Source organism: Rhipicephalus microplus, chromosome X, assembly GCF_043290135.1.
Source record: "Rhipicephalus microplus isolate Deutch F79 chromosome X, USDA_Rmic, whole genome shotgun sequence".
NCBI lineage: Eukaryota > Metazoa > Arthropoda > Arachnida > Ixodida > Ixodidae > Rhipicephalus > Rhipicephalus microplus.
Genome location: NC_134710.1, coordinates 137347191 through 137373120, shown reverse-complemented (window position 1 = coordinate 137373120; position 25930 = coordinate 137347191). Strand labels below are relative to the sequence as shown.

General features: G+C 42.5%; 1 protein-coding gene across 2 annotated transcripts in view; it reads left to right on the top strand.

Moving 5' to 3' along the window:
- Positions 1-25930, top strand: part of LOC119176526 (synaptic vesicle membrane protein VAT-1 homolog-like) — a 71089-nt gene that overhangs the window by 44178 nt on the left and 981 nt on the right. The window contains exons 4-9 of one of the 2 annotated variants that reach the window (XM_037427864.2): positions 10065-10207; positions 13160-13263; positions 17102-17157; positions 19106-19300; positions 21786-21884; positions 24347-24452. In XM_037427864.2, coding sequence (XP_037283761.1) covers positions 10065-10207; positions 13160-13263; positions 17102-17157; positions 19106-19300; positions 21786-21884; positions 24347-24452 — 703 coding nt within the window. Of the gene's footprint in view, positions 1-10064; positions 10208-13159; positions 13264-17101; positions 17158-19105; positions 19301-21785; positions 21927-24346; positions 24453-25930 lie in introns of both variants that reach the window. The other variant, XM_037427863.2, reaches the window with a different exon arrangement.

The following is a 25930-nucleotide window of genomic DNA, read 5'->3' as shown; positions in this document are numbered from 1 at the left end:
TCAGTGCACAATAAAACTGTGGTATGTACCCAGTAACCCAAGTTGTATACTAGCTTGGGTTACTATGTGCAGTCTGCTCTCCTGTCAAACATTATGGTTCACTGGGTGTGTAGCTAAACCGACAAATGTGCGTGCTACTGTTTGGCTTTGCAAGGCCATTGGGGTAGATTGACTTGGTATGTGCCATCCTGCACGGGCCTTAACATGCAATTAGAATTGTATATGATACTTGTATAGGCTCATTCTTGGCTACTCTCCCAGAATGAATGTAGCAAGGTGGTTGATGCTCATATGGCAGTTTTGGGATGTTACACCCCACCTAACAATCAACAAAATGTTGTAAGGGTTGCACGCCCAATTTGACAGCCAGAAACTGGAAGGAAATTAAACTGTGAACAAAAATTTAAACAAATTCTGGCATGTTTCAAATAACTTGTATTCCAAATGAACAATTCAAAGTAATTAAGGGGGGGCGCGGCAAGTAAAGTGCCGATTTTGGTCAAAATATGCGATTTTCTGATTTATTTTTTTTCGTAATCTTCAGACCTTCAACTTCCTTGTTCTAAAATATTACAGCGAAACGTGCGCTACAAATCCCGCAAATAGTGTTTTTGCCGAGGCTAGTCGCCGAAAAGTGCGAAAAAAAAGCCCCTGAAACGGTGTTGTTCACGCCGCACAAACGCGCCAAGTTGTTGACCGTGGGCCGCCATTTTGGTAGCTTTGGAAAGAGGAGAAAGCCGGCTTCCCGATGGTCGCGGTCTCGTATTTCGCCGAGTGAAAATAAAAGCGCGAGGAGCAAGTAAAAAAACGAAAACGAAGAACGGCAATTGGCGGCGCGGGTCACGTGGTAGCAGGCGCGACCTCTTACTGGTCAAAGCTGCGCCGCGCACCTTGGCAACCTTGGAAGCGCGAGCGCATCTGCGGCCGCCGTGTCGAGAATCATCCGGCGTGCGCTTCGTTTTTTGCCAGTTTGCTGTTTTTGTGATAGTTCGCGTGCTTTTTTTACCAAGCTTTGTTTACATCGGTGGTCTCTTCTGAGTGCTTGCTCATACTGCGGTGCTATGTTGCCGCAAAAAAAGTTCCGGAGCGTCCACAAGTACGGCAAGCGTCGGAAAGCTTGGAACAAAGGGCAGACGACTGCGGCTGCCGTCCCAGTCGCAGTTCCGGACGGAGCATGCTCTTCAAGCGTCACGGAGCCTCTACTCAGACCCTTCGCTGATTGTTGTGAGGCCGAGAGTGTGGAAGGTGCCACATCGTCGCATGTCAGACCGCCGGATGCCGTCGACCGTGATGGACGCTCTCGCGAACCCGATTGCGGTGGCACCGCGTCGGCAGCCGTTGCAACTCCGGGCGTGCGCGCGTCGAACATTCTATCGCGAGTTTCGGCCCAGATTCCGAGCAGTGAAGAAATCGCGCAGCGGGCGCAGACAAGGCGGGATGTTTTGGATGCCGTAGCATCGAAGTCCGCTTCAAAGCGGAAGCTCGAGCTTCTGAACGAAGGCTGCGACGAAAATGACGGCGGTAAGGACTCCACATTCTTCATTGTAAATAAGAAGATGCTGAACGGTCTGCTTTCGTCAGTAAAGTGCAACAAGTGCGACGAAGGGTCGATACGCCTCGAGACTACGCACTGCCTTGGACTCGCGGCGAGGATGGAACTTTTTTGTGACAATTGTGGCATAGTGAACAGTGCGTGGTCGTCCCCGAGGTGCTCCGGGCAACAAAAAACGAACCCCTTTGAGGTAAACGTGCGTGCTTTGAGGGCTGTGCAGTCAGTTGGCAGAAAACAATCTGCCATAAATGACATTTTTTCTGCGATGGACATTTCGCATCGAGCACTGCACCACAAGTCCTACCAGAGACTGCAAAGGAAGTACAGCCACCCTGCCACCACATCAGCTGCCACCCGCATTGAAGCAGAAAGTGCACAGAAGGTGCATGACATTTACAAGGATCTAGGAGGAGTGCCAGGCAACATTGACGTCATTTACGACGGCACATGGATGACGAGGGGGCACAGAAGTCATATTGGCGTGGGCTGTGTAATCGAGCTGTACACAGGCTTGGTCTTGGACCACTGTGTCCTGTCCAACTACTGCCAAGGCTGTGCTGTTGGCCCCAAGCCTGGTGACGACAACTATGAGGAGTGGCTTGAGAAACACAAGCCACAGTGCCAAAAGAACACCGATGCTAATGCAGGCCAAATGGAAGTAGAAGCAGCTAGGATCATGTTTGAAAGATCGTTTACCAAGTACAAGCTTCGATACATCAATGTGCTCTGCGACGGTGACAGCCGTACGTACCTTGCCCTCACGCAAGACAAGGTGTATGGCTACATGGTGATTAAGAAACAGGAGTGTGTGAACCATGTGAAAAAAAGAATGGGCACTTCCTTGCGCAACCTTCTTGATGAGCACAAATCCAAAGGCCGAGGACTGAGCATGGGTGGCAAAGGCCGGCTGACGCAGGGCCTGATAAAGAAGTTGACGAATTATTATGGCTGGGCCATTAAGAGCCACCCCAACGATGTTCCTGGCATGGAGAGGGCCATCATGGCCACTTATTACCATGTAACATCCACAGACCAGGATCCACACCACGACCTGTGCCCAAGTGGGACTGACTCCTGGTGCCCGCACAATCAGGCATTGGCCAAGGGAGAGCCGCTGCCGCCTCACAAACATAAACTGCCCCCTCACGTGCGAGTGGCACTGCTGCCAATCTACAAGCGCCTCTCGAACAAAGAGCTCCTTGAGAGGTGTGCGCAGGGAAAAACCCAGAACGCTGTGGAGAGTATGAACAGCCTCATTTGGTCACTCCAGTCCAAGAGCCAGTTCGCCTCCCTTCGAAGTGTGGAAAGTGCAGTTGCAGATGCAGTCTGCCGTTTCAATGGTGGCTGCAAGAGTGCGCTGCAAGAGATCACTGCTCAACTGGGCTTCAATCCAGGAGACTGCTCTTTGCGGCGAGCAGCCGAAAAGGATGCCAAAAGGGTAAAGAGGGCTCAAAAGGCGCATTGTTCCACGACAAAGAAGCGCAAAACTGGGTTGCGCTCTACAGAGGCCAAGGCCACAGCATCTCAGGATTACTGCCCAGGAGGATTCTGAGTGTTTTAGGCATGTTGTGAACTTCCAAACAAGAGTGAACTTTCAAAGTCAGTTTTCTCAACTCTTGATTTTCGCCTATGTGCCTTCGCTAGAACATCTGTCATTTTCTAACAAAGACTGATAGAGTCGTTCCGTTTTTTGCACTAGGCTCAGGAGGCCTTTAGCAGTGCAATAAAGCTTTATCTCTCTTCTTACTCATCATTTAAATTTTTTAGAACACATTTTATAATTACTGCGATGTGTGCGCAAAACAACATCCATGTTTTGGAAATTTTATTTCTGGTTACAAGAACTAGAAAAATCAACTAATAGCTTCTTTGCACAAGTTGATGCTTTGGGAACATAATAATATGAAAAAATAATTTCATTTAGCAATAATTATCTCTTTAAGTGTGAAGAGCATTAATTAGTATAATTATGCTTGTAACTCAAAAAGTACAAGAGGTATTTGAAAACGGTTTTCATATTTGGAATCCTCACAATCATCCACATACACACACCAAATTTCATCACAAACAGTACATTAATAAAAAAATTAGTTTTACTTGCCACGTCCCCCCTTAAGAGCATTTAAGTAATGAGGATCTCTAATGCCATTGGGCAGCATGAAAAATGAATGTGCAAATGTCCTTCTGTATAGATCATTAGCATCTGTGGCAATGATAGGGAAGATGAGTCGTCAGTTACACTGCATGCCTGAATAAATTACAAAAATGTTTGTTTTTGTGGTAGTGTGTTACACTTTTCTGGTGAGGATTTAACAGCGGCATGCAGCAGACTCTCAGGCGTCCACTTTACATTAGGCCTGCGACGCCTGAAAGGCCTACAAGTAGTGCATATCAGTTGGTCGACAATTGCAGTGTTGCATGTGTGGTGATTTGTGGGTCCGACTGACTTGCTCATTAGAGCTGAAATGGACATTTGATTAAAAGAATAAGCATTTAATTAAAGCAAGAGCTTACAAAAGTCAACCGAGAGGAAAAACACAAATGCGCACAATGGAAAGCACTACAAAACAAACTGTGCTTTAAATGAACACAAGTACATACACAACGCGTTACGTTAATAAATAACTGGACATGATGGAAACTGTGAGATACAAAGAATTACAGAAAGATCGTGCTCACACTTTTTAGTTTCAACGTGTGATGCAGTGCACACAGCTACAATTATTTTAAGACTCTCTATGATAAAATAATAATCGAAAAAAAAAAACCTTAAGTTTCATACGGACCAGGCCAGCTCCTGTCCTGGTACACGTAGGGGAGTCCACTGGATGTCATTGAAGGTTTCGCCAGCTTAGATGAGGGTCCCCGGTGTTGCAGCAGTCTAATTACGTTGCACAGGACACTCCATGCTCGCCGCCCATGTGAGACTCGCGACCGACGACCGTGCTTCTTGCTCGTTGAATGTCAATTACCGAAGCAGTCAAATCCTCTTTGGGGCGTACGCATCCCCCTCGAGGTGATTTTTCCTGAACACAGACATGCCCCTTTTTGGTATAGGTGCAGAGAAAATGTGCCGGGGTCATTGCAGTGGTTAGTGCCAGGAAGTCTCTTCCCTACACAAAGGCTTCCCTCGACGAAAGACCCCACTTGCGAGAATTCCAGACGTTCGTGACATAGCCTTCACCTCAAGATTATTACTGCACAATATTCAAGAAAATCGCAAACGCACAGTGTTCGAGACAGTTTTTCCCATCATTCACGAATTTTTCTCTTTTGCGCACCAATCCATTGATGTGGATGACAATACAGAAAATACAAGATGCACCACACTCCACTTTCACACTATGACAACAGTCATATCTTTCACACTAGGCCGTGGCCAGACATGTGCGAAAAGAAAATGACAAAAAATATCTGCACACTTTAAAGGCAAGGCATGTAAGAATTCTTTGATGCCACATATTTTCAAAAATACATGCGATAAGCGGTATATGTACAAGTGCTTTATTGAGCCATTGAAACAAAACAAAGGAAAAGAAATCTGGATGCCCGCTTGATCAGGTTCACTTTCAACCCCTTCCCAATTCGCCCCATTGGAAAACAAAAGATGCCTTGAAGAACATCTCGTCATGTTTAGCACGTATGTGTGCCGTGATAGGCCTCCAACAGATCAACTGAAAAGCATCTAAGAGGTCCACTTGCTGGGTGAAAAAAAATGTTCTTAAAACAAAGCTTCAATAACTAAGCTTGGAACAAGTTCAAGCAGAACAGCCGTGATAGGCCTCCAACAGATCAACTGAAAAGCATCTAAGAGGTCCACTTGCTGGGTGAAAAAAAATGTTCTTAAAACAAAGCTTCAATAACTAAGCTTGGAACAAGTTCAAGCAGAACATTGCCTATAAACACAAACAGTGATGACAGAACTTAATGAATGGAAGTAACTGTGCTGTCTCAAAACTTATCAAAGGCTCCAAAATAAACAAGACAATATAAACATCATTTCTTGATAATTTGTCATGCACCTTTGAGTTTCGTTCATTTTATGATGGGCACATAACTTTGACCCGCGCTTGAGGCAGTCGCGTTCGCAAACAAGGCAAAACAAAGCCCACTATGGTAGCTACCATTACGGCTGTTTCCTGCCAGTTTGTCCTGTGGTTCCATGCCATCATTGACAGTGTTTTCCGGAGAAGTCTCCCAGCCACGTCGTATCGTCCAGCCTTAATGCGCCTCTTCCCCATTCAGTGTGCGCTTCGAACAGAACAGGGAGGGGGGAAGAAGACATATAAGCTGCCTTTTATCTGTTCGAACAGCTTCATGCCTCCCTCTTCTACCAGTTGGCAGGCCTTAAACACGGGAACACATTTCGCTTGAAAATGCCCCAAAACGCGAAAGCAATTTTTGTCATTCTTGGCTGTTTGGCCCTTCTCATTTTATTGGGTAGTTTTGCACCCTTTGTTGTGCGCTTGTTTTTTACAGCATCTTTAATGCCTTTGCGCATTTTTTCGGCTATTTTTTTCAATGTCTGCTAGCATCACTTGCTGAGCAGAACTGGGACCATGGGCTCAAGTGTTACTGTCCGCACAGTTGGCATGACTTGTATTGAAGTCAATGTCGCCTCGACTGGCGGATAGCTTGCCCAACTTTGGAACAATGCCCTGAAGAACTATTTGAGATTGCATTACCCAGTTCAAAACATGCTTTAGTGCACTGCTCTGACCCTCTGTCGTTACAACGGTTCTCTCATGTCGGGCAGGTAGTACTGCGAACATCGCAGTTAGCTGCCATGGCGACGAACATTCTCAGTGGATGTGCCAAGTCAATTGCAGATGGTGTTTCTGTATTAACAGGACTCTGCCGGCACGGCCCCTTGTCACCATCATTGCCACCTTCAGTGGCCTCTGTGGCCACAACGAGACCTTCGGCAGCTAACACATTTTGTTCACTTATGAGCCTACTGTTCGCCTCATAAGTACATTTTGGCGGGCTCTCGAAAGTTTGGCACCTACGGGCTCTTTGCACTTTTAGCGCATAACATCTAACGCCTCAAATTCGTGGTGCCTGCTCTTAATTGCAACGTACTCATGGTACAACTGTACCACCTTGTTCAGGCCAGTGCTGGTTATGTTCTAGAGCCTGAGCTGCGGTCTGTGTCGTCTGAACTTCAAGTGCTCTCTTCTATTCTTATCCAAGACCGTTCTCCTTCCCACTCCATCCCACTTTGAATATGTTTCAAGTACCACTTTCGTTCTGCATTGCATTCATCTTTCAGTCTATTTCATTCTTTCTCGACAAAAATACACAGCTTTTTGTCTACAAAGCCGAAGGCTTTGCCCTGTTCAATAAGACTGTCAAACTCCGTGTCATTTATTACGAACAGAAGTCTACTAACAAAACAATAGGACCGCTACTTACTGCATGCTCAGTTATCGCTCAAGTTGCTGCACGCTCAGACATCGCCACGCGGTCGACCAGTCCTGTCACGGACGCCAGATTATGTAACACACTTCTGGTGAGGCTCTGCCAATCTAACGGCAACGTGCAGCATACTCGCAGGGGTCCACTTTAGGCTACGGCCTGCGAGGCCTGAAAGACCTGCAAGTGGTACATTTCAAATTTATCTGCAGTTCGGTTGACCCGTGCGAGGTTGCACGTGTGATGTTTGGCTCTGACTGACAGACTAGTGGAGTAGACACATTTTGTTAAAAACAGACAAGCAAGCATTTAATCACAAGGGCAAAGGCAGGAAATTACAAAAGCTAACAGAGGAAAAATACAAATAAGTACAATGAAAAGAACCGCTGCAAAAGCAAGCTATGCTCTAAGAAAACACAACAGGTACAAGCAAACACAACGCAACATGTACAGGCACACAACAATGTTAATACAATAACTGCACATGATGGAACTACAGGAGATAGAGAAAAATTAAGAGAACGATCACTCTCGAATCTGAGCTTCTACGTGCAATGCAGCGCACACAACTGATATATTTGAAAGCGGGAGATACTGATAAAATAACTGTCGAAGAAAAAAACTTGCAATAAAAAGTTCCATATGGACCAGTCCAGATCGTGGTGCACGTAGGGGAGTTGAGTGGGTGCTGCTGAAGGTCTCTACAGCTTAGTAGACAAGGGTGCCCGGTATTGCAGCAGTCTCGCTATGTTGCGCGGGACACTTTATGCTCTGTGCCTACACCAGGCTCTAGACACCGACCGAGCTTCTCGCTGGACGCCAACTGCCGAAGCAGTCAAATTCTCTTCGGGGCGAACGCATCTCCCTTGAGATGATTTTCCCTAAACACATACGTGCCCCTTTTCAGTACAGGTGAAGGGAAGATGCACTGGCGCTGTTGCAGAGTGGTTGGTGCCCAGAAGTCTTTTTCAAAAACAAAGGCCCCCTTCCCTCGATGAAGGGGTGGGCTGGCTAGAATGAGATGTTTGTGACAGCGTGCAATCTGAGGAATAAAGCATATTGGAGCTAATTTTACATAAATAATACGACCAGTGGTCCAACCCTCTTAAGGTCCACACTTAGTCAAGACTTGAATAAGACTATTAATCTATTTTTTATATCAACTGTTCATAAGGAAGTAGTCTCCATATTAGTTACAGCTGTGTAGGATCCTGCAATTTGCAGTGTACTGATACTGGGCAAGCACAACTTTGATGTGGATGCACCCTAATTGACACCCAATCGCCAAGCATTTTGGCCAGTCTCCGTAGTCTTCGACAACCCAGTGTGTATCTACATGCTCAGTCATAAATGCAATAGGCAGTCTTCAGTGAGTACCACTAGACCAATGGGTCTCGGCCATGGGCATTTCAGGAACCGTTTGTAGACTCGTGGAAGTGATTGGGGACCCATTGCTTCGAGTGAAAGTGAGGTCACAAGTTGATGCTCCATGCAGCTAGAAGTATGTGCCTTTTATAATTTTACCTGGCAAAGGAAGGTCAAACTAAAGTACCACACCAATTCAATCTCGACTGTTTGCCAATGCTATCTGCAGATACATTAAAAATGTTCTTAGCTGCATTTGCTTCTCAACAGTGCAAGCTGGGAAAAAGTATGCTATGCATATGTTGCAGAGAACTGCACCAAAAGCTTTACAGCTGTCTCGTGGAAGAAGGAAACAAGTCACCTCTGCAGAGATGTAAAATTGTTTTGCAATGAAGCAAACCACAAATGGAAAGAGGCTGCTTTTATTAGGCTTAACGTAACTTAAAATTTTTTTCCCCCAAGCAAGTTTTATACCCCCTCTTGAAAATAGCTTCATAGACCTATTTGAGAACCACTGGTCAATACTGTATTAACCAAGGCCCACCTCATCCATAATAGACTTCTCTGCATCAAGAGCAGCTGCATGATGGATCTAGTGTAGTGCTTTCAAGCTATACTGTTCCGTAGGCTTGTGTGAATATTCTAATGATTTGAATATTCTAATGATTTGAATATTCAAATGAACATTACTACATTTGCTTGGATTCGAGTTTACATCTATCACTGCATATACTTCAAAATTTTGAACAAACAGATGTATATTAGGCTGCAGTGCAGGAGTGCAAAGCGTGAAAACTATCCAGTGGAAATCTGCGATTCCACGAAGCCCTACTTCATGTTTAAATGAACATGTTATTCTCGCATCTATACATCATGTTTAAAATGAAAAAGCTTGTTGTACTGGCTTATATGCTCCAAGTACAGTAAATTTTAAAATAACATTTTTTACTGGTTATCGCTTCTACTAAGTCAAATCCAGCTACTATTGAGAGTTGCGGCCACTTCCTTTGAATTAAAAAGAATGCCATTGCATCTCTCATAATCATATAGTGGTTTTGGGACGTTAAACTCCACATATCTAAAGAGAATGGCATTTTCACAGGCCTTGTTTAAAATTTCAAAATATATTGCGCAGGTTCATTGGGTCATGTCAAATCTGCTCATTCGTATTTATCATACGTGATATGTACTATTCTAATTTGATTCGAAATTGTTCAACCGGAGTCGCTATTCACTTCAAACCAAAAATTAACTATTTGCACAAGCTTACCGTTCTGGTGTCCATCAAGGTTGGCAGCTAGACTACCAAAGTCTGCTGATGTCCCCACAGCGTTTTGCATTTTATTATTGATAGCATAGGAGTATGCTATGGGTTGCACAAGAAAGCTGTCACAGGATTTGTCTTTAGTAGTGTGTGCCACTATTTAATTTTTTGAGGTGGAGTAAAAGATCTTGCTGCCAAATCGGCTGCCCACCCAGCTGTTGATAAATGCACACAGCAGTTGGAAACCGCACTTCTGTTTTTTACAAAGAATTGAGCTGCTTGCTTTATCGTTCCAGCTGCACATCAAGTTATAATTTATCAAGCTATAGTAAGTCATGCAGCTGGTCTTCGTGCAAACGTAAATGCTGACATTTGTGCTGTCTGAATTCTCTTGTCTTTTGTGCACCTGCAGTCATGAATTACATCAGCTATTTACCTGACAATGTGTTTTTTTTGTTTGTTTTCTAGGGACATGCAGTGGCTCAACTTTGCAAGACTGTCCCAGATGTGACGCTCATTGGTACTGCCTCCAAGAACAAACACGAGTCTCTGACAAACTTGGTTACTCAACTCCTTGATCACAGTTCTGACTATGTTCAAGAAGTCAACAAGTACGTATTGCACATTTCTGTGCTCGACTTTTCTGATGTGAATGACTACACCAGTTTTGCTAAATGTTATTTCAATGTTCGAGAACTTTGTCGATTTGAACAAGGTCTAATATCCAAACCTGGATTTTCAGTTTAGTCAAATGCTGTGATAACAAATGCTTCTAATATGAAACAGCCTGTACAACAAAGCATTTCGCGCGGCCTGGCCTTGACCTTACCTTTCTATGTATTGTGACTGCAAATGCTAATACCATTAATGCACCTGTTTAACAAAGCAGTTCATATGCTCCCAGTCACTGAATTCTTGTTTTACAACAAATGCGCCTAGCTGCACACATAACATGCAGCAACTAAATGGCACAGGGCTGTGAAGTCATCCCATGATAGCTTTTGAAGAATTAAGAAAAGGTGATATTGCTGCGGTGCTCTCGTGCCTGGGCAATTCCAGGTCTGCAGGCAAGCACAGTGGCAAGCCGCAATTCGCACGAGTTTGAGCTTCCAGGCTAGCCTTGCAGGGAACCGCAGCCAGCTACAGAAAAACTGCACTATGATTAGCTGCAAAGGGGCATCTAATGTGCTGCAGATCTCGCTCCCTGACCTCTCACCCCTGCACACTGTCAACATCGACAGTGTTAGATTGGTGATCGAACATTTAGTGAGGCGTGCTGCTGTGCAAAAGACAAATTTTTTTGCCCAAGATTGTTTCAATCTGCTGTGAATAGTTTTATTTCTCAGTGTGTTTATCAGCTTTACTGGAGTCACTAAAGTGTGCGATGCATATAACTGACCTGTATAATGAATTTTTGTAGTCGGATGCATTTCTTTATAGTGGCACAATTGAGTCCATTCAGAATATACGTCCACCAAATGATCTTAAACGTGGCTAGAAATTCTTAGTATACTGTGGAAAAAATAGCATAGCAGCTGCTCATTTTGTTCTTCACTATTTTGTACACTTGATTACTGTTCGTAACAACACTGAGCCGAAAACTAATACATATTTCATGGCATTCATAGGGGATTGAATAATTGTTACTGCACATCTATTTTTCTCGAGTATACTTCCTTGCATGAAATTGCAGCGTAAAACTAGTTTCATTGTAAACCTGGTTGTACCAGATGAGGCAAATTGTTTCCGAATCCAAAGGTTTACAACCCCTTTTCAGTGCTCGATCCTAGCATTGATCTCATTTCAATGTAGATGAAATGCTACAAGCCTGTGTTCTGTGCAATGGCACAGGATAGAAAGGTGGGGTAGTTCATAATTCATACTTGTTCAGCAAACTGGGAGCATGGAGAGGGGACACACACATGAAACAATGGAGAGGCACACATCGAGAGCGCATGTGCTGTGGTGTCTTTGCTTCGTGTGTGTGTCCCCCCCCCCCCCCCCCCCGGCGCTCCCAGCTCACTGAACGACTGCAATGTCATTGCACATTAAAGAAGACCAGATAGTCAAAATTTCAAGAGCCCTCCACGACTGTGTGCCTCTTAATATTGTGGTCTCGGCACTCAAAACCCCAGGTATTATTCAGTGTTCTGTGTGTCTTAGATAAAAAAGTTAGTGTCTTGATGCTAGAGCTTAAATTTGCTAAAGGCAAAAAAGTTTTATCTACACAAGGTAATATTAGAGAATTATTTTTTAGGTTATTGATAAGTGTCTAGTAAATGTGCTTTTAATAAAATCACACTTTCACATTGGAAAAAAATGCTATGCTCTCGCAGTACTCATCAGATTAGTTCGGTATTCTAAGACTATTGCAATGTTTTTGCCTCCCCTAACCAAAGCTTTTTGCTCTCGTGTTCCACTGCCTGTGGAGGTGCCTCATTCTAATGACCTGATGTTTTGGTCATGTTAGGTCAGATTTTAGTGATCTGTCATTGATGTCATGTCATGTAATGTTCTCGGTACGTATCGTTTGCTGTCAGTGCCAGTCGCTGAATTTTTTACTCATGATACATGTAAGGCTTTCACTTCAATAAGGATCTCAATGTAGGAAGTGACTCCAGCAGCAGTACATTCTAGTGCTAGCCCGATTACTTAGCCTGCCCTCTTTGTAATTGTCACAAGTACTCGATTGAAATAAATGCTAGCAATACATTTATGTATATTCAATTCTCAGACAAATGTCCCCATAATGTTAGCATTGGCAGTGCACAAGCTTGCATCCTTTCAGAGATTTATGAACCAATCTCTGACTCAATTCAATAGCAGAAGTTGGGAACACTGTTATGGCGACTGAATTTAAGATTCCACTCCTTCACGATGGGAGTGACGTATGTGGCTGGAAAGGTTCATCCCACACACACTGTTATTTTGCTGGTTTCTCTAGTGTATAGTGCTTTGCTGGTTTATCTCGATTGTAAAACAATTCATAACATAACTAAAGTGCTCTGTCCAGAAAGCGCACTTTTGTGTTTAACACAAGTTTCAAGCAAGAAAACTAGTGTTCCTTATCACAGTCAATGCTGCTGTTATTTGGAAGAACATCAGTCTCTTTCAGTGAAGGGCTATTGCGATTATGCTAGGGGTGTGTGTACTCTTCAATATATTTCTCATAAGGGGGTGCAGAGGGTAGATCGACCAAAAAATTATTTTTTTTCGTTGATAAAAAGACTCCAAGGAGCAAATTCATGCACTTGAGAGAGCACGTTGGAGTGCTCAAAGCCCTTTAAGAGTGGCACCAAAGAAAATGCCTCCTAATAACCATAGGTCTGCAAACTCATGAGTAGACTCGCTCACTCAAATTGAGCCAAGAGTCTGAGTGGGTTTGGGGAGTAATTTTGAAATTATTTGAAATGCTATTCGCTTCGTACCTGAAATTCACTATTTGCACAAGCCTAATGAGCATTTGTGAACCTCCTGTGTCACCCTCGGGCAAGAGCATGCACACATACCACATGCACACATACCATTCTGGTCAATGTACAATTCTTATGGCCTCTGTGCAGGATCTCGCCTGATGGAGTGGATCTAGTCCTGGATTGCCTTTGTGGTGAAGATTGCAAGAAAGGCTACAGTCTGTTGAAGCCTTTGGGGAGATACATTCTCTATGGTATGTGACAGCTTCCCAATTTTGTTGCTAAGCTGAGCTGACTTGGTCACGAGATATAGGGTACATTTGAATTGCTATTAGGTGGGGTCTTAAAAGCATAGGCCTGTTTAATCAAATTTATTCATTGCTTAGGTTCAACTCATCAACCCACAGGTATTAGTGTGACATCAGCTGGTTGACCCTGCTACACACTGAGAGCAGATGGATAAAGTTTCTATAGTCCAGTTTTTTGAGTGGAATCTTCCAGGTTACCAGTGCAGTTTTGTCTAGATTGTTCCAAATTTATTCATGGTTATCTCTAGCGTTATTTCCTTTGGGTCCATCTTTGATGGGACTTGCTCTTTGTGTGGTCTGTTGACGGTGTGCACTGTACACAGATGCATATACAGTGAAGGGTTTTGTCAAAACTGTTCCATGCACACTCGCAATAGCTTGTTTTCTATCATGAGCTGCAGCATTCGGCTTCTGGCTGCTGTTGTTGCACTGTATTGGAATGCCCTGCATACCCTATTATTGGATGTCCTGGTATTTAAATTTTGGTGCTAAAAAGCACCAAGCATATCATGAAAGATGCAGTTGAACCCCTTTATAAGAGATGCAGTCATAGGCAGAAAGTACAGGAGTTGGGGGTCTCGGGGGGGGGGGGGGGGGGGGGGCATCTCTGGGCTGCATAATAGGGAAGAGCAAAAATGCATTCTAGTTGGAAGAGCAAAGATGCATTCCACTGTGCTGCAGGGGCTTACCTTCACAATTAAACTTCGCCAGTTAGTACTGCTACCATTACTGAGCTGGACTGAGCACCATGTTAATCGGCTCAGAATAACTTTTCTTTCTTTGAACCTGTTATGAACAGTTCGCGTGTATGTAGGAGAGATCAGTGCAGTAAAATTTGCATAAAATGAAACATTCATTACAAATTCATTTGCATATCATACAAAATACAGTGCAAACAATTGATTTGCTGCTAATGACCTAAACTGAACATTGGAACAGTAAACTGAAATGCATAATGCAGTCGGTCATAATGCAGGAACAAAATGTTCCTTGCATTATTATTTAAATTGTGTTTTTAATAGTGTAGCATTGTATTGCTAACAATTTTCAGAATGGTTTCTGGTTGTTTAAAAGTTCACGGACAGTAACTATGATAGCGTAGGCCTACATTATTTTTCTAAGAAAGTGATTAATTTAACATTTAAAGCTTGCTCATTTTAATTTTATTTGCAACACCAAGTAAGCTTCACTGGAACATGAAATTCTTGTCAAACTTCATTACTGCTTTATTGGGTGCAGTTTTGCTCTTTTGCCTTCACAATGAGCCTATCTAATCTTCAGTACCACTCACTCCTTGCTGCAATGGCTGTGGTCATGTGGAATATACTGATGTTGTCATCATCTTAATGCAGGTATTGATCATTAATGCTTTAAAAAATTAAATTGGAGTTCGGCAGTCAGAACATGAGTGTCAAACCTAATCTTCAGTGATCAAATTGTCCGTGATAACTACCAGAGCTAAAGTTTTGACTGGAACTCAACTTGCAATGGTACTCTCAGAACAAAGCAATTTCTGGAGCCCTCCAGTATGGCATCTCATAATCCTATGGTGGTTTTGGGAAAAAAAGCCCCACATATCAATCAATCAATTTTACCATGTTTGCATTCGCTCAAAATGATGCACAACACTGTAGCCTGCGTTCCACTAAAAATAACTTTGAGCTACTGCTTTTTATCACTGATTTAAGTGTGATCCTGCACCAGACGTAATTCTGCTTTTTTGTATGTGCTTTATCAAGTTCTGCAAAATCCAGTTGCCAAATACTTCACGAAACTTTTTAAATTCAAATTCTTACATTCCCTTTTAATGTGGCTTAGATTATCTGTACATCTTTGTACGGTCCAGTAATCTATGATTATAGTCGTAGACAAAGCACTGAAGTGACAGCACAGGGATGGCTGTTGTAAGGGCTACACTCGCTATACAAGGTGATGCTCATGGGGTAGTTCTTTCAGTATGCCTGCTTCAGGTTTTTCCATAAATTTTACTGATATCCATCCATAGTAACTACTGTGGATGATTTTTCACTTCTGGGCAAAACTTGTGGCTGTGGCAGATCCAGAGGGTGGGTGGGAGCGGTAGGGGTGCTGACAGACTCCTCAGTCTGTCAGCACCTCCCTCCCCACTCTTTTGTGCTCATAGTTCACCTCCTACCACCAATTAGGACAAATGAGTGAAACCACTCTGAGCACATATTAACCTATTACTGTCTGAATTATGAAACCACCGAGCAAAATAAAAATGGTTTTTATTTTCCAGCTTTAGGTAGCAACCTTTAAATGATTCCGCAGTTAAATGATCTAAAATTCAACTTTAATGCATACTTTTGCATATGTTGCGAATTCTGTCACAGAAGCGAGGCCCTAGCAACAAAAAACATGTACAGTGAGTACTTGGCAGCCGGCAATAAAGGTGGCACGCATTTCGTGACTTGCTTGCTCAGTTTTGTGGAATGTTGTGAATTGCGACATCCGGCAGTAAAGGGTTAACAGTATTTATGCTATGAAGGGTTTATGCTTCTAGAAAAGTCATGCCATGCCCCTTTGCCCCCCTTCAGGTGTTACTTCAGGTTACTGCCTCCCTGCCCCCCCAATATGAGTGGCTGGATCTGCCCCTGTGTGGATGTGCCATGTACTTGGTGTGATACGTTATTCGAAGTAAAAAGGAAATTACATGAAATAACACAAAATAAGCCTTGAACTTGCAAGTGTAATCACTAGAGCAATACTATTTGGAGTGTTTAACCTAAGTCATTAGCACTGTACAATGTGTTGAAGGTAGGGTGCTGTGCCGTACAGTTTTATTATGCTATTTTCCAAACGAAAACTGAATCTGAGCAGAATGGGGCATTTTGAAACTGAACATTGTATTTCAAGTGCGGAGCATTTTCAGGCTCTCGTATGCTGTTATATGCTGTGATCATATGTTGTCATCACTGCTTGGCGTAAAAAAGCAAAATCACATAGCATAGCCAACTATGTTATCGTTCCTTGGCGTAAAACAAGCAAAACCACATAGCATAGCCAACTGTAGCGTATAGAGTGCACCTTAGCACCAAAAAGGTCTTCTTTCTCTTGTTCTTCGAGAGCCTTGATAAGTGTGAACCAAAAGGCCTGGGCTGTCGTATGCTGTCAACACTTTGTATAATGCAGCACATATAAAAATTGAGAAAGAGGAAGCAAGGGAGAAAGAAGGAAACTAATAAGAAACAAAAGCAGAAAAATATGAAAAGAACTGGAAGTGAGAACAGGATAGAGAAACGGTGAAGGAGCTCCACACTTCAGGCTTAGCACCTGTAGTGCTAAGCTGCCTTTGCTTTATTTCTTTTCTTGTTTTTACCAGTTTTGACACTTCCATAAGAACATGAGCCATCAAATGAAAATGCAGCCATTGTAGCCGGAGCATAGCAGACAAACAAGACCCCAGCTTTGTCACTGTAATGCGTCAGTGGCCCAGATCAAACAAAAGGACAATGGTAGTCTGCCAACCTCTATATAGAAAATTGGTGTGTAATATACAGCGTAGCTTGGAATTGTTTCGTTGCTACATAGTCATACTACCACTCGATATGCATAACATGCTAGCATGGTTGCCAGTGCTGGCAGCAATTATCCATCACTTGAATTCACACATGTGTACTCAGATTTAGGTGCACATTGAAAATCCTCAGGGGCTCGGTATTAATGTTGACCCCAACTACAGCATGCTTAATAATCTTAAAATTTTGGCACGTAAAGCCCTAGAAATGAGATCCATACTTAGTGACGCTATTTTGTGTTTCAGGAACCTCTTGCATTGTGGCTGGAGAGACAAAAAGCTTTTTCAGCTTTGCCAAATCGGTAAGCTGTACTTGCATGTTGCACGCTTCACATTATCCAAATACCTTAGAAATTAGTAGCGAAAAGTTCCAACATTTCCATTACATTGTAGCAATGAGTGTTGTGAATGAAATGTTATAAATGCTGTTGCTCTTTGGTGACCCTCAGTCACCCTTGAATAAGGGTTGGAGTAAGACCCAGAACGTCTGGATTTTTTATTTTATAGAAAAAATGAGTTAAAACTTTAATTGAATCGTTCGTTCCTGTCCCTTTACTAACGTTATTTCTTTCCCAACCTGGCAGTTTTCGAAATGGTTACCTTTAAGTGTATATTTTTAAAACAAACGTTCTGTATGCATCATTACTTCATACTGGATGTGCTGCTCATCTGTTTTAACAAACTGGATAATTGCAAGTTGCGGGATTACTCTGGGTTGTGGACTTCTGGTGCTAAAAAAGATAACTGGTTAGGTTAGTGGATGAGATGGCTGCAGCCCAAGACAGAATACAAATACTTTTGCACGGCTTTAAGCACATGCTGAGAATCCTATGCTGATATTTGATCTGCCCCCATCGCCTTGTTGCTCAGCTTGTTTTATTCTACTTAACTGCAGAATTTCATTAGTTATGGCTGCACGTTTACTTAGTCCATCACTTTCACGGGGGAGGAATGCAAAAGCAAGTGTCACGCTTAGTTTGCTATAACCCCAAGTAGCCGAAGCCACGCTAATCCTTCCACTACACCATCATGTAGCTTGTGTATGGTTATTTCACAATGTTAAGCTCCAATGAACTTCCTTATTATTCTGATGCACATCTTTTAGCTTCTACATTGGCTTAAACAGAAACACATTTGGTGATTTGTTCCTAGCAAATTTGGAACTTCTGCAGAGGCATTAATTGTGCCATTTTGTGTGAAATTCAAAAAGGCAGCCCTATATTCATCATATTTCTATTAGAAAGGAGAATGGGCCATACTTATATCTGCTGAAATGTTAAAACTGCGTGCGGCAGTAAATTAAGTGGTGCAGGCTGCTTTTTATGTTAGCAGAAATACACTGCAAAACTTTAAATCCCTACGGTTTACCATTTGTGCTTGTCCTTACTGTAGCAAGTGACCTTGAGCTTTCTCTAAAACATACTTGTGTATGCTTGTAAACATTTCCCATTTAGCTTTCATAGTTCCAAGGCCACTTGCGTAGTTCCTACCTACATTGTTTTAATGTTCCACTTATTAATTGGCAGTACCTACTCATGCATAAATTCCAGTATTTTCTGTAACATCACTACATCGATTTGCTCTGCCTTCTGTCACTGCCAAGCCTTTCTGTTTCTCCCTCCTTTCATTGACCTTACTCCACCTATATAGCCCTAGATTCTTACTGTACCTTCAAAAAATATTTAACTACATACTATCCACATCTGCAGAAATGATCATGCATGACATTTTACGTTCAAATCAGTATCACTTGCTATAGGAGGTGAAAACACTTCAATTTACAGCAACATACTTTAGTGTGTGAAATGTCAAAGCAGTTACTTTTTTGTTGGGTGATGGCAGGCCATAACATCGTGTGGTAAGTGAAAGTTTGCCGAAATTTGTAGTGATTAAGGTCAAACTGACTGCTGGTGCGAAGATGATGGATGTTCTCTGCAATTTTTCTGCAGTTTAGTTGCTGCTGAATGTTTAAAAAATGTTTGTTTTGTAAAAGGCTTTGTCTGGGAACTGCAGTGCTTTTATCAATTGTTTAAAATTAAACAAGTAGCAGTTACTCTGAGCAGCTTAAACAACAGCAGTGGAAATCGCAAAACAAGTGGTTGTTTTTTTCCCTCCTGTCCTTTAAATTATTCCCACTTCACATTCCACTAAACAAAAACTGGCGTGTAGAAGTTTCTTGTAGACCAATGAGAGCAACAGCAAGGTTCTTATAAAATACAGCTAGTCAAATCATCCAATTTTCTTCTGCAGTGGTGGCAGGTTGACAAAGTAAGCCCCATCAAGCTTTATGAAGAGAGCAAGGTGATCTCTGGGTTCAACCTGCGTCATCTTCTCTACCAGCAAGGCATGCACGACTATGTCAAGGGAGTCGTTTCGAAGGTGTTCTCCCTCTACGAACAAAAAAAGATTACTCCAGTGGTCGACTCTTCCTGGGCCTTTGAAGACGTAAGTGTTCCCTTGGGTTCCCTAGTGCGAAACTGGCATTGCACCATAAATGTTTATTATTTGACTCCAGTCTGTTCTTATATATGAAGTGGTTGCAGTGCTATTTGCTAAATTGTTCTCATTAACACAACTCTCTAGTGTCCTTGGTATTTTTATTTGCTGAGACAACTGCAAACAAGTTGCTGGTAGCTATTCTTACGTGACAAAGCCAATATCTTAGTATAGTCTAGCCTGCGTTATGTGGTCTGCCCTCCCTACTTTAACTGTTCTAGAATATTGTTTTAAGTTTGTCCACTTTTGCCTGCTCTATTTTGTCCGTCTTAATGTTGCACATTTGTCAACATTCTTACAAACTATAGTTCGTACTCCATAATGCCCTGGTACTTTCAAGTTATGCAGCTGTTTGCTATTATAAATGCATACACTTGCTGCTTTTATGCTTGGAATTTGACAGAAGCATTGGCGTTATTGGCATGGCACTGACACTTGTAGATTGTGCTTAGCAAGATTTCTGAAAGCAGTTATCTCATTCTGGTGTCTCTTGTAGATGTATATTTCTGTATCTGAACAAGTTTCTTGCATGAGGATTTCTCGGTAAACGTGCAACCTATGTGACAAGCTTATACCGAAATAGATAAGAATGAAAATATGAGTGAGCCAAAAGGAAGTAATGTCAGTCTGCAGAAGGGTTTCTTGAAGGGCCAGTTGGTACATGATACTGAGGGGAACAGCACAAAAAATGGGACGGAGAAAAATTTAACACACGACACAAGAGCTTCTGTCATGTGGTCAATTTTCTTCGTCCCGTTTTTTGTGCTGTTCCACTCTGTACCAATTTCAATCTACTCACTCTTATGGGTTACCATAGCAACTTCTGTGCCCACTTACTATAGGAAAGCCCACCAAAGCTTTGTGCTACCTGAAATGTTCTTTTAGATTAAGCATATTGCTTGTTTGTTACATGTATGCTTATGTAAACATATGTGACAAAATATTTTTCAAAAACTATATATTGGTGAAGAAAATTGTGATGAAAAATGGACTTGGTTGTAAAAGGGTTGTAAAAGCAGTTATGCTGCTTACACATGGGCATTCAAGGTTGGCTTCATATGGAGGTCAGATTTCACATCTATTCTCTTTTCACCATTTAATATTTGTGAACTCGTCTTGCTTGCTCTACTAAAAGGATGACAGAACATACAACACAAGCATTATCTTGTGTAGAAGGAATGCAAGTAGGCAAGACTCTTTTCAACCAAAAAGAATGCGTACCAACTCTTCTAGACATGCGCTTCTATACATTTAGCAATACATACCTGGTCGGGGGACCAAGTTACTAGTTGCAAAGCAATGGTTGCCAATAGCCACGAATGGCTGCTTCGGTTGCAAAAAGACATTGGCTTTATCGCTCGCTGCTCAATTTTTAAGTATCAAATATCACAAACAATTCCCGAATCAGGAAATCGGCTTACGTTACAAGCAAAAGCAATTGAAGCAGACATGAATTCTGTGACAGGTGTTGGTCATGCACAGGTGTGAACATTAGTCTTTTACAGCGAAAGCTGTTATGAGATCACAACTCGGGTCACGCGCCACCCCTGGTTGTCCGCCGCCAACGCCGTCCGTAACCACATCGCGCAAAATGAGAAAAAAAAAAAAAAAAACTTGGCACCAATGACACAGTGGAGCTCGAACCCAGGTCTGCTGGGTGCCAGCCAGCCCAGTATTCTACCACTGAGCTACACCGGTGCTTGTGACTTGTTGTCAAACTTGCCTTAGGCAGGCTTGATGTCGGGAAAGCAATCACATCAATACGACTTATAAAGCGTTTTAAAACAGCGAAAGAAAAGCCAGTCGTCGCACAATGGGAATATCGTAAAGAGTGGGCTGTCCAATGCTCCAACCCATTACAAAGCTTGTTCTTGTTCCCCTATTAACTATGGCGCATACCCACTTCAGCCATAATTTCTCATCGTCCTCAGTTACTGCATGAATTGGCACAAAATTCCTTGCAAGTGTCTAGCGGATACCACGCTTCTCAGAAGAATGACGAAAAATAGCATAGCGAATGCCGGCCTACTACCCAAATAAATTTATTAATAAAGACCGAGTGAGTATCAAACAAGTGTGCTTGCAGTAGTTGCCCAATGAGTGTTTCGAAAGGGCTCTGAAAAGCTGCTTTTCTAGCTTTCACTGCGACTCTGCTGCGCTTTACACACAGGCCTGGCGTTTTTTTTTTTTTGTTGTTGTTGTTGTTGTTGTTCGCTGTTCACAAATGCACACGACCTGTGTGCTAGCGGCAGGAGTGAATGAGTGTTCACAGTATGCGAAAGCTTATCCTGGCAGCCTTATATAACTGGGTGAAGAGACTTCAACTTCGTTCAACAGTGTTGGCAGTTCTGCACATTCACTACTGTCCAATGGGAAGTGATACACTTAGCTTCATTGCGAGTTATGTGGCATTCTTTTTTTCTCCCTCTTTCAGGTGACAGAGGCCATGCAGAAGATGCATGACCATAAGAATGTCGGTAAGCTGACACTGAACCCCAGCCTGGAACCAAAGCCCAAACCCCAGCCAGAGAAGGTAGGCACACCTGATGCACACCCACGCCGTTTTAGTCTCAAAGTGAGCACAAGTCAGTTATCTCATCTCCTCACTAACACGAGCATGCTCATGCAATGCTGACTGGTAGTGGTTACTAATACAGCACTAACCTTTTTTCTTGTATGTCTTCATTTATTGTGAATTTTGTACTTAGTGAAACTAGAAATGGAACAGAAATTGGAGATAAAAATGGAACAGAAATCTGAGGGTAGTATACAAAGTTCTGCAGATATTGGCTTCTATACCTTCAAGGCCTTTGAGGTGGTTATGGCCTGAAATTATCTAGAGGTACTTCCCCAAATAACTAGCGATTCTGTGTGGGCGACAGATATTGAAGTAAAGTTTTTATGTTGGCTGGAGCACATTGCACATTTATCCACACATATGTAGTTGGATAGAACTCTCATTTTAGGTATAGACCTGCTAAAGTAGAACTTTTTTCCAATACTGTTCAATTTGTACTGCAGCTGAGCTAAATGACCTCTACCTTGATGTTCCAACCACTTTGCTTCTGTTAGTCCTTTTTGGTATAATTCACGCACCAAAACATGTTCGGATGAACAAGATTTTGTGAACGCCCCTATGGTGTCATGCTCAAGTTGGCCATGTGTGGTATCTTCATGCTGTTTGAGCATCACAAAAATGAATATGAAATATTTTTAAGCAGTAGCTTTATTTTTGTGGCTCTTAGGGAGAAAAGCTTACTTGCTACATTACCAAAACTGCAGACTAGTAATTAGTTTTATCCTGCCTTTGATCATTCAGAAGCACCAAACCTAGTCTTTCAGTGACATTTTAAAGCCAGAAAGTGTTAAACACTGAAGAAAAAGGGTAGTTCACTGTGCCTGATGTGCTTGTTCGGGTGACTCTAGCAAATAATAGGCTGGCAAATGTTTGCCTGCCAAGATATTGTCTGCTCCTCTGACCACTTGCTACACTTGTTTACTTTTTACAAATGCCGCCACACCCGAAGTCGCTCACCTTGTGCTGCTGCAGCAGCACCCTGCATGTTTTTATCCTCAAGTACATGGATTTACATGCATCTGTGCATTCTCAAGCTCAATATTTATTTATATATTAAGTGGCAGTAAACGTTCTTCGGTCATGTCATTATCGGAAAGTGTATATGAAACCTTCGCTTTAAAGCGACCCTGAGACTTTGAAGATTTTGCCAGTGTTTCAGCTACAGCTTCATTAAATCATTCGCAGCACAAATTTATCGACATGCAGTGTTTTAAGGCAGCTATGGACAATTGTTCTATACCCGCCTCTTCACCCTTACTTTGCCTCAAGTCACAAGACATGCTGGCACTGCTAGTGATTGCGGTGCTCTCATAAGCTCACTAGACTCGTTCAGCTTTGCCCTGTCGTGGCTCAGATTGCATGCCGGCATGTTACAGCCAATCTTTGGCATAGCAGAGTGCGCTCGGCAGTATTCACGCACTCTGACAACAGTGACAGATCGCGGAGTGGTTGATATCTGCTCGGACAGCTGCCACCACACTACCGGCTGATTTTATTTTATTCTCTTGTACAGCGACAATCTCCAGAGGCATGTGAACCAAAAATAATTGAACAATCACTGTGTGATTGCAGCCCCAGACACATGGATTGTGACCAGACAGGGAGTGCAACACTTGTTGCAGCGACGAGCTAAAGAGATTCCGCTTGCCAGATCCTTAAAAAACGTCACACAATGCTGCAGCTTTGTCTCCAATTGCTAGATACGTGGTACACAACATAGCTAGAGAAATCGTCCAGGAAGAGAAACCTTGAGATAACCTGTCGCTCAACTCTACATAAGCAGACGCTCGCTATCCACAGCAGGTTCTATGTAGACTGAGATCCAGTAAAATAGGTTGCTGGGTGCTACGCGTACTGGAACATTTCTTTGTGTGAAAGGCAAGAGTTGAACTCGTTCACTGCACCCTGCACGAATTTAAATGTTTAAAATCTTGTAATAAATTGCACAGTTGACACAGATTAAATCTGTCCTGAAATGATCCTTAGTACTTGCTTTACCACCTCAATGCATTTATATGAAAACTGTTTCAAGGTCCCTTTAATACAAGTATACATGTGCAGCTACAACAATATATTTGCTGTTAGAATATTTAAATTGAATTAACATAAGTTGTACTAACTGACAATAATTAAGGATTATTTCTTGTGTGCATATCAGTTTACAAGAATTTCATTAGTGCATCCTTTGTGCATGTATTTGGACTGCCACTGACATGCATTGCATTCATGTTTTCATTTTATTTGTAGCAGTGCATGTCAAGTTCGCATGCATGGCAGTACCACCACTATTGGAAAAAGTATTTGCTAGCACATGAATGTAGTCTGTATATTCCTTGTTTTTCTGGATGGTATTTATAATCTGGATGGTATTTCTGGATGGTATTTATTTCTGGATGGTATTTTATTGCTACCTTCAGTCAAAGGGAAAAGACAAGGAATCTAAGGATGGGAAGGCCCCTGTGCCTTCAGGTGAGAGTACGGATACAGAGAAGGATGCTAAAGAGGAACAGACCCCTCCTGCCAGTGAGTATTTCTGTTTCTACGCTCACTTTTTCTTGCTAGGTTGCACAAAACAGTTACGCAGACAACACAAGGTCTCTTAAGATTTAATCCTTGCAGTGTCCTCATCCTTGGCCCCGCCGCGGTGGTCTAGTGGCTAAGGTACTCTGCTGCTGACCCGCAGGTCACGGGTACGAATCTCGGCTGCGGCGGCTGCATTTCCGATTGAGGCGGAAATGTTGTAGGCCTGTGTGCTCAGATTTGGGTGCATGTTAAAGAACCCCAGGTGGTCGAAATTTCTGGAGCCCTCCACTACGGCGTCTCTCATAATCATATGGTGGTTTTGGACGTCAAACCCTACATATCAAATCAATGTCTTCGTCCTTGTGGACATTGAGAGCCTCTTTAGTGTACAGTTTTTTAAATTAATGCAGATGCTTATGCTGCCTTCTAAAACCCGTAAAGCCCGTAAGTTACAAGGTTTTCAGCGACCCCCCCCCCCCCCCACACACACACACACACACTCACCGCTGCGGTGGTATAGAAGTTGTGGTACCTGCCAAGTTGGTCATGGAATCAAATCCTAGCTGCATTTTGATTGAGTACAGTGGCCTCTAGCATTTCACCTCATATTTAGGTGCACAAAACTCCATGTGGTCAAATTTCCAGAGCCCTCCACTATAGTATCCCTCATAATCAAATGGTTTTGTGATGCAAAACCCCGACAATTGCAGCAATCCTACAAGTGTTCACAAAAAGAAAACTTTCTGCACTGCTGCTTTCATTGGTTCTTTCTTTCATGTCACTCATTTGATATGTTCTTTATTATGTTTTGACATCTATCGTAGTACATAACACAAAATGACAGCCTGACCCTTGCATGTTGTGAGAGATGTAAATTTTAAGCCAGTATGGCTGTTTTAATTAGGATAGCTGCTTTAATATCACCTGTTTGCTGAAAACACCTGGACAAGCTTGTGAAAACACTGTCTGGATTTTATGCAAAAATTGCACCACAGCAACCGGAATGAATCAGTTGGAAGTTTTCTTGCCTGGTCTTGCCGAAGTACTGGTATGAAGTCTGGTGGTAGTGCAGTAAACTGCACTGATTCGCTTTGCGAAGTTCTAAAGTGTCCTTATGACCTCTATATATTTATATATATCCAGTGCTAACAGTGCTGCTGGTGTTAACAAACATCTTTTCCCAGTCCATGTACTTTAGCCTGGTAACTTTTCTGACTTGTAGTACTTAATAATTCTCATTACTACCATACAGGCCCAAAACGGGCATTGAAGTGTGTAAGTATACTTGACACATTGCATTGCCATACTCAATAGGCATTGAGGAATATTAAAATGCCTTTTTATTGCTTGGAACAAGTTGCTTATGCTTTGCATAGTTTTTATGAACCCTGATCAGCTCAAGAAGCCAACTATGAGGTAAATCTTTGAACAGGCCTTCTTTCTCTCGAAACCATAGATTTCTCAGTTAAAGTAATAAA